Consider the following 9,848-nt stretch of genomic DNA (forward strand, 5'->3'; position numbering starts at 1 on the left):
CAGGCAGCAGGTGTTGGCCAATCAGAGTGGCCAACGGTAGGTTATCTGTTGGTGCCCCTCACTCGTCAGAGGAAAGCCCACACGGTGAACCGTCAAGTCCAGTGGCACAATACAAAGCCACGAGGGATCAAATTATCAACTTCTGGAATCATTAACGGTTCCTTTCTCGGTATGTCGCCGTCCAGCTTGTACAAAGCCCTTCTTTTTTTCTTTGCCATTTCCCTGCAGCAAGACTTTGCAAAGACCAGTGATGTACTCGAGCTAGGAGACGCCGACTTTGATTACATTGCGGCCGAGCATGATACCATGTTGGTAGAGTTTTTCGCCCCTTGGTAAGACACATACGTATGTATTTGCAGTAGCTGCTATAATATGTGTTACTGTTTGTAGTATTCTGCATGGATATCATCTTCCATAAAGGCCCTCGCCTACTTTATATATTTTGTGTTAGCAAAGTGGCTAGTTGAGTGAATGCTAGTCGTGACTAAATGTAGCGTTGCAGCTCCTCGAGCTTACATAAGGGCACAATTATATTTATTAACGGAGAATTTTGATGAGGACAAATTATCTTCCGGTTAAGGTATATTTTGTCAGCGGATGATATTCATGGGGGTGCTTCAGGAAAGACCGTCATTTGAGAAGTGTTACCTTGTATCATCCTAACACTTTCGCTAGTTCTGTAGCACATTGGACAGTCCACGAAGGTGGCATCTCTGCTTTCAAGGCTTAACGTTACTTCACCAAACACCATTTTAACGTTGCTCATCTCACACTACCAATCAATGCAATGGTTTAAAAGGACTTTTGTTAATATATCAGAGTGCCTCGGATCTCTTCTCTCCTTTTTTGACATGCATTCCTTTTGATCCTGATGAGCACCTGATTCTGGAATTCTACCCCGTCACCCACTGAAGCAATCACTTTTTCTCTCTTCACAATGCAATGGTTTACTTCCTATTTTACCTTACTAATGAATGGCACAAATATGCATTTCAGGCTGCAATAGGCTTTAACCGCACTTTGAGTGATGGGTGGATGGATATGTTCATCCCGAGGGAATTTTAGGCATCCAATATCTTATGACCCATATAGCAAGAAACACTCAGTTGTGAGATGATGATTGTCTATCCACCAGATTTCTGATGCAGTGAGATGTTAAGGTAGTATGTGCCATGGATGTCGCCCAAAAAGTGAAGAGTTACTCAGAATACTCTGAATGTCTCTGAATACAGAATGTCTGATATCAAATACAAAAAGGCAATCCGCAATAGAAAGTATACCGATAAACTAAAAGGGGTGGGGGATTAGGACAAAGCAAACATAGTGAAACAGCCCTTTAAAATGTGACATTGTATGGGTCTTCCCTGTCTTTATACATTTCCTTTTGACTTTCCTTTCATGATGTCTCAGGTGTGGTCATTGTCAGAGGCTTGCCCCAGAATATGAAACCGCAGCGACACAGTTGAAAGCCAAAGTGCCCTTGGCAAAAGTGAGTATGTACCTATGGCACAGAATCGTTCACTGCAAGTTGGTTGTACAACCCCAAAGCAGAAAAGGTTGGGACGTGGTGTAAAATGCAAATAAAAACAATGTAATCAAATCTGCAAATCTTGTAAACTCCTATTTAGTTGCAAAAAAGACACTAATGTTGAAAATTACAAATTTGACTATTTTATGGAAAATATATGTTAATTTGAATTTGATACCAGCAACGTGTTTCAAAAAAAGTACCTAAAAGTGAAGAGTTACCAGTGCAAGAACAGAATACTCTGTCTGATATCAAATACAAAAAGGCAATCAGCAACTTTTTCTGATTTGGGGTTGTACTTGCATTAATATTGCAACATTACTGTTGTACTGTACTTGCATCTGTATCAACATTGTTGTCATCATAATTACCTTTAATGTACTGTTTTACATAACATTTGCATTCTTATGCATTCTTTATTTTGACGAACATTGCTCTTGTATTGGGTGTGCTGGTGCTCAATATTGTGGTTCATTTGAGCTCTTCAAATTGTACAAATGTTGCTCCTTCAGGTTGATTGCACGGTGAATTCTGAAACTTGTGGACGGTTTGGAGTCAACGGGTATCCCACTCTTAAAATATTTCGGAATGGAGAAGAGTCCTCTGCATATGATGGTCCACGTACTGCAGGTACCTCATTTTAAATGCAGAAGACACATTTACTACAGGAATTTCCTACAGGACAATAAATAAAGTATATGACTTAAACGTAGATATGATAGATCAATAGATTGATCTTTTTACTCACAGATGGCATTGTAAGCTACATGAGCAAACAGGCTGGGCCTAGCTCCACACCATTACTAAGCGATGAAGACTTGGATGCTTTCATCAACAACTTTGATGCCAGTGTTGTGGGTGAGTTTGTCTTTGAACCTATCGTTAGATCATCTTTCAGCATTCTTCTCTTGGCAAAGCTGGCTGGAGATGGACCGTAAAAGGCAGTGGAGCTGTTTTGTTACACACTATCGGTTGAAACCTTCTGAAAAGCAAGTGTGCGTGCTGAATTCAGTGAATTGTGAACTGTTTTGATCTGAACAGATGTGTTGGAACTCTGTTTTTTTTTCCATGCTGTCTTCCAGGCTTTTTCTCAAGGCCTGAGAGCACGCAGCTTGCGGAGTTCCAAAAGGTGTCCGGTGCCTTGAGGGACAGCTATCGCTTCTCCCACACCACAGATCTGGGCCTTGGGCACCAGCATGGTGTGGAAACAGAGTAGGTCAGGGAATGTGGTGGTATGGTGGATTATATGTAGTCCTCTATAATGATTGCACCATTGACTTGCAGACTAATTTGCTGTATAATAGCGGTCATCGTCATGCTCATTTTTATTCTTTTCTATGAGTCATTCTCCTTCCCTTAAAGGAACTCACCAACATTTTGGAAAATTAGCTTATTTACCATCTGTGTTCCTATTAAGACTCATTTCGTTCAGATTGAACTTTAAAAACATCTACTTTGATACTACTGTATGTAGTGTTAGGCAGTAATGACTTCACATATTTTTATTCCTACAGGTCGGTGTTGCTCTTCAGACCACCAAGACTTAACAGTAAATTTGAAGACCGTGTAGTGAAATTCACTGGTTCTATTTCAATATCGGTACTTCGCTCCTTCATCAGAGATAATGTGTAAGTTGATGTCTGATCGCTTTGTACAAACTGTTACTTTCACTGTCTCCATGTCCTCTCTTTTGATTACATCACAATGATCACTTCAATTGTAGTGATCACGTTGAATACCTTTGTGTTAATGATGATTCTCTCCTTTTAAGGTTTGGCCTGTGTCCTCATTTGACTGCAGAAAACAGAGATAATTTAAGAGGAAGGGACTTGCTTGTCGCATACTATGATGTAGATTACCTGAGAAATCCTAAGGGTACAAACTACTGGAGGAACAGGCAAGTACCCCCCCACACACACACACACACACACACACACACACACACAAGCAATGCATGGAAAGCAATGCTTTGAAGGATTCCCTCAGTCTTGATCATGAACATAGAAAAACATGTGGTGTGCTTAGAGGTACTATCTTCTCTTCAGAGTCATGAAAGTGGCTGTTCAGTTTCAGTCAGAGGGGCTGAGCTTTGCCGTGGCAGACAGGCAGGAGTTTCAGGACGAATTGGAGGAGGAGTTTGGTTTTGGGGCCTCGGATGGGGGGGAGCTGCCCCTTGTAGCCATCAGGACACGAGAAGGCCACAAGTACACCATGCAGGAAGAGTTCTCGTAAGTTCTCAGTACGGTGAAGGCCTCTGTGTCTCAATCCAATGTTTTTAAATGAGAATTTGGGTGATTTTCACAGATCTGTTTCTCAAGGTTACTGTGTTTTTTTTTTACAATAAGCTACAGTGCTACATGGGGGGGGGGGACAGTGACCTTGAGAAACAGAGCTCTGTGTGTGAAATTCTTCTTTAAGTCCATCTTTTCAGCAGAGGCTGGCATCAATTTTTTTCTCAAATTAGTCACGTTCTGCAGATGCAGTATTACCGTAGTGCTGCATTATGATTTTATCAACTCTCTGCAGGCGAGATGGTACATCCCTTCAGCACTTTTTGGAGGATTTCTTTGCTGGTCGAGTGAAGAGACATATTAAGTCTGAACCTGTTCCTCAGTCCAATGATGGCCCGGTCAAGGTGTGCATTGGTCCTTATGTGTGTACTATATTTCATCACTAGTTTCTCTATTTGCAGTATAACGTATTTCATGGCTTGGCAATACTCATCAGTATTGACCTTATGGTCATGGTTGGATAATTGTTCTTTCATTTAATGATTGCAAGGGATGTTAATTCCTTCTGTAACAATGGAAATCGTTGCAGTACTTGCACTACTATACTATACTAGTTCATCACAGCAAAATATAGCAATATTACAAAATGCTGTTTTTCCCTGCCAAAATGTGCTTTTATTCAGATGTACCAATGTATGTTTCCTTTGAGGATAAAATTGCATTGCATTGTTTTCATTGCTACAGTAGGGCATTAAACCTATATCTATCTTTCAGATGGGTATTTTTTACATGAGGGGGATTTACATGTTTAGACATGTAATGTTGAATTCTCTGACTGTTATCACTTATCTTAACAGGTTGTGGTTGCAGAGACATTTGACGACATTGTAAATGATAATGAAAAAGATGTGCTGATTGAGTTTTATGCTCCATGGTGTGGTCACTGCAAAAACCTGGATCCTAAATATACTGAACTTGGGCAGAAGGTAAGATCAGACCTTTAAGGGAATATCGTAGTGCTATTCAATATTCATTTTCACCTGTTGGTCATAAGGCGTTTGAGTTGTCCATCAGATTTGTGTGTGTTAAAGGAATTATCCGGAGTAAAATGCACTTTAGATCGATTTACGGATGATTGGGAGTACATACGTTGAGTTGACATCCAAATCATGTCATTCGGATGTGTTTTGAGAAAGTTAGATGTTACCGTTTTTTAGTCAAAGCTTCGTTAGCGTGGAAGTGAGAAGGGCATATTATTTAGCGCTACAAAAGCGCTATTTTTATACCTCTTCTACAGTTCCAAACAACATTGCACTTACGTGGTAGTGAGTAGAGGGTCCCTAAAGCCAAACCGAAGTATCCCGAGGTCTTTATGTGGTCGGATAGAGAGTCCAGAATGAATTTCATCAAGCAAGTACCTTTCCGGAAATGTTCTTCCGGAAACGTCGCCGTTAAAAAAAAAAAAAAAAAAAATCCAGTATTTCTTTTGAAATTGAAATGAAGTTGTATGTTTGTTTGTTTTGTTTTAAACGGCGACGAAATTGTGAATTTCCAGAGCACACTTGGCAATCGACTACTACGGACTTTCCCCTAAAGATGGCAGCAAAGATGGCAATGTTGTTTGGAACTGTAGAAGAGGTATAAAAATAGCGTTTTGTAGCGGCGAAATAATATGCCCTTCTCACTTCCACGTTAACGAGCTTTGACTAAAAACGGTAACATCGAACTTTCTCAAAACACATCCGAATGACATGATTTGGATGTCAACTCAACATATGTACTCTCAGTCATCCGTAAATCGATCTAAAGTGCATTTTACTCCGGATAATTCCTTTAATTCTGTGTGTGGTGTTTGTTTCTGTAATTTGAATACTGTGACCTCATTTCAATGAAATTTAATTTCTTGATGTTTTCTGCTGCTCCAGCTCTCCAATGACCCAAATATTGTAATCGCCAAGATGGATGCCACTGCAAATGATATTCCACCTCCATATGATGTTCAGGGGTAAGATTTTCCAAACCCAGTATCCGCATCCCTCTGCCCAGGTCAGAGATCTTTAAATACCTGGACACACAGAGATTGACCACCACCTGTCCATCAGACCCTGTATACCCATCACTTATTGAATCAGTCCTCACTTTTAACACCACATCGTGGTACAAATTACTATGAGAGAAACAAGAAAAAAACCTGACAAGAATCAAGTATGCAACCAAAACAATTAGCACCTCAGACCTTTACAAGTCAAGTAGTGGAAAGGCACTCAGACTCAATCACAAAGGAATCCTCAGATTTGCTCCACAACTCCTTTTAGCCTAGTTTTGTTTTTCTTCTGTGTGGTCTCATTTCCATTTTCCTCTGGACACTAGATTCCCTTCAATATACTTTGCAGCTGCAGGCCAGAAAGATCAACCTTTGCGATATGAGGTAAGTTGTAATCTGTTCACCAAACTGCATACATTTTACACACACACACACACAATTACATTTCCTAATAACTTTTTTTTCCTTTAACATAGGGAGGCCGTGAGGTAAATGATTTCATCAGCTACCTTGAAAAGGAGGCTACCAATTCCCTTGTGTTAGACAATGCAAGGGAGGATTTGTGAAACAGAACAGGATAAAACGAACTTGTGGAAAACAAACCTTGGTATATTTGGAATTCTTGTGGACTTTTATTGAATGCAACAAATACAACGTTCAGCGATGTGAAAAGTCAAGTCTCTGCACTGAGAAGCACTGAAACAATAGCAATAGCAATACTGAGGATAAGAGGAAATGTAGACATTGTAAGAAAGCCCTTTAAATCTTTTTTACAGTACACAAGAACCCAAAGTGACAGATTAAATACTACTGAAGTTAAAATGCAATTGCTGTTGATCTGAATTGTGTATTTTACACCATGCATCATCTCCTTTTTTGTCTGCTTTTCATTCCTCGAGATCCTCCTGCTCATTACATGAATGTCATGGCTGTGTTGACACTTCATTTATTGTAAAAGGAATGGAAGGCATTTATTGTAACTGGAGTTACTGATGTTCAAATGCAGAAAAATGTCTTAAGAGGCTAGAGCTCTGTGTCCATAGAAAATAAAAAATAATTTTGGCCACTGTCACGTTTTTTTTTTTTTCATTTTTATTGTATGGAATGTTGTTAAAAGCGGGGCTGTCCCTTTTCTCCATTTCAATCAATGGGTTTATAATCATAGATATTAGAAACCTAGATACCGCATAGGCCTTTATCACGGTAGCCGAAGCAGGACGTGAACAGCCCTGTTCCTGTGTGAGCACAGGTGTTTCTAATTAAGTGTCAGATTCGGCCACAGCTACTTCAACCAGAGGCCTCGTTAATGTCTTTAGGAACACCTGTGGTTTGCCTGCCAACAGGAAAGTGAACAGCCCTACCTCAGCCCCCTGTGGGCTGCCGTGACAAAGGCCTATTGGGCTCCAGAACGTAGGCTACGTCAATAGCGCCGCCATCTTGGTGGGTGCAACAATTGAGCCGTAAATCACTGGAGGCCAATAGAGAAACAGGTGTCGGGCTCCATTTGGACAAATGGTCTTCATACCACACCACGTTGATGTAGTAATCAGTCTGTGGCACTGCTGGGGTGTTGTGGAAGCCCAGGTTGTTTTGATAGTGGCCTTCAACTCATCTGTATAGTTAGGTCTAGTGTGTCTCTTTACAATACCCCATATAGATTCTTTGTGGGGTTCTGATCAGGCGAGTTGGCTGGTCAATGAAGCACAGCACAGTAATGCCATGGTCACCAAACCGTTTAGGCTGGAGCTAAAAGTGGTATTGGGGGGGGGGGATCCCTTTAATATACTATAGATCCATTACAAAGTCAATGAACTCCATGACATTCAAATTTTGAGATGCACCTGTATAAATTAACATTTTAATAACATACTTCTACTGACAAGTAGCATTTTACAAAGATGACAGGTGTTCCTCACCACCTCACCGCAGCCAAGACTCCTGCCGAAACATCAGTGGTATTCATCTGTTCAGTGAGGTATGTCCTCAAATTGGGCAAGCAGACAAAAACAAACATTACAGAAACAAGTCAAGAGAAGTCTGCCTGCCAATTTGCATTCAAGCTTTAGGCTAAATATCTCCCTTCATAGAGGAGGAGGATGAGTGACAGCCCTGTAGCTTTTTATTTATTTATTTGATAGGGACCATGCATATTAATGAACATTGTGTAAAAAACACCATGTAAATATGCCAGTGGTTCCTGGGACTTCCTTTGGTGGCGAGATCAGTGTGATGCACCTTCTGCCTGAGCCAGCAGCATCAGAATCTGTGGGCAGTAAAACAGTCATAATTATTATAACATGGTCTCTTGTGTGGAAGGAAATAAGACAAGAGGAACGATACGGTCTTGTTAAAAAGAATATCAGCAGACCTGGTCATGCACACCTGTAAAGAACCAACTTTGTGAAGCAAAAGTGCACAGTAAGCCAGACCTAGTATGATAACATTGTCTCTTGTGTAGAAGGAAATAAGACAAGAGGATCGTTATACTGTCTTGTTAAAAAGAATATCAACAGACCTGGTCATGCACACCGGTAAAGAATCAACTTTGTGAAGGAAAAGTGCATAGTGCCAGACCTGTGTAAATGGTCATGGTATTATTTACGCCCAGTCCTAGACAAATGTATGCTCACATTAAACGTCCTAGCTGACAGGAGCTTGCCGCAACTAAACACATGATTTTGTTCAGACTTTATGACCGTAACCCGCGCCACTGTGCAGCCTACCATTTGTAAAGCTCCGGCGAGAAAAGCAGGACCCAATGGCATAAATGTTCCGTCTACATTTCTATACAACAACGACGACGTTTTAGCAACTACTCTAAAATGCAGGATGTTTTACTCTTGCTACAAACATCATCCTTAAACCATCTCGTGTAACATTAACATTTAAGCAATAAGTTGGTCTGCTGCGCGTCGTCTGAACAACGCTGGTTTTAATTATTCCAAATCGCAATCGTGAGACCAGCTTGTACGACACACCAGAGAATGTCTGAACATTTGCTAGCAACATGGCCAGAGACGGCTGATAAAGCTAGGTTACCTATAAAAGATAACATATGACAAGGTTTCGCACTTAGCATACATACGAAAGAATCAATTACACGCAATTATTGTTAACTACACCCTGCAACTTTTTCACGAACTTTTCTTCCACATATTGAGGGGGGGTGCACCGTTCCTGGAGGTACTGCAATACCAGGTCGATGCGTGGAGTGGACGGAGCAAGCCCCTATTCCATCTCCCTGTTCCAAAAATCAATTTAATATATAGTCCCCGGGTAGGGGACGTATCAGATATTAAACTGATAAGAACAGATACTACACTTGATCTTAGCCAAAAGGCCGAGAAGCGATACCGAAACGATCGCCTAGTGAGGCACTGCATTCTCAGTCCTAATCTACACGTTTGCGGTGTTCATAGTAACGGATACATATTTTTTTACCGGGACGCCTGCATATTTGCGCTTTCCCAGGTCATACCTATTACAAGTATTAATATCACTTTATCAATTAACATGTCCGTATTTTCAGCAGACGTTTTAAATAACGTTAGTTGAGGCACTCAACCAATCACAAACGAGTATATGGAAAAATGAATATGAAGACTATTTAATGGGAAGTTTACGGATAGAGTATATTAATTAAAGCCTCTAAAAACACTCATAAGTTGCAACAAAGGACTGTGGTTCCAAGTTTAACGTTTAATCGTAGTATAAAAATGGGTATTTCCACCTAGTGGATGATCTTGGTACAAATTGGGATTTTTCCACCTAGTGGATAAAAGTGGCAATGTAACAGTATTGGTCAGATTTCAGACTGGTCACACCGCATTTCAAGAACTAATGTTGAACATATATCATATACCAAAATTCGAATTAAATAAAATAAATGCTCTAGCTTAATAAATTCACCATTGAATAAGTACGATAAGACAGGATTCCTGAATCCGCCTTGTTTACCTAAAACCATTGACACCCAATACTAAAAGTTTAGAAAGTTTGGATTCTTACTAGGCCTACATGACAAAATACATAGGCCTAGGATAAG

General features: G+C 40.4%; 1 protein-coding gene and 1 non-coding gene across 2 annotated transcripts; one reads left to right on the forward strand and one right to left on the reverse strand.

The window, feature by feature from the left end:
* The first annotated feature begins 40 nt into the window (after positions 1 to 40).
* LOC125305525 (protein disulfide-isomerase A3-like) lies at positions 41 to 6,872 on the forward strand. The gene is made up of 13 exons (XM_048260299.1): positions 41 to 332; positions 1,411 to 1,489; positions 2,041 to 2,158; positions 2,279 to 2,386; positions 2,611 to 2,740; positions 3,043 to 3,156; positions 3,300 to 3,425; positions 3,574 to 3,756; positions 4,055 to 4,163; positions 4,617 to 4,745; positions 5,685 to 5,764; positions 6,130 to 6,187; positions 6,280 to 6,872. The coding sequence occupies exons 1-13, from the start codon at positions 172 to 174 to the stop codon at positions 6,367 to 6,369; spliced, it is 1,485 nt and encodes a 494-aa protein (XP_048116256.1). The 5' UTR covers positions 41 to 171; the 3' UTR covers positions 6,370 to 6,872.
* Positions 6,873 to 8,964: 2,092 nt separating this feature from the next.
* Positions 8,965 to 9,155, reverse strand: LOC125306655. Its single transcript, XR_007195585.1, has one exon. It is a non-coding gene; the product is annotated as a U2 spliceosomal RNA (small nuclear RNA).
* Positions 9,156 to 9,848: the final 693 nt, after the last annotated feature.

Source organism: Alosa alosa, chromosome 13, assembly GCF_017589495.1.
Source record: "Alosa alosa isolate M-15738 ecotype Scorff River chromosome 13, AALO_Geno_1.1, whole genome shotgun sequence".
NCBI classification, from domain to species: Eukaryota; Metazoa; Chordata; class Actinopteri; order Clupeiformes; family Clupeidae; genus Alosa; species Alosa alosa.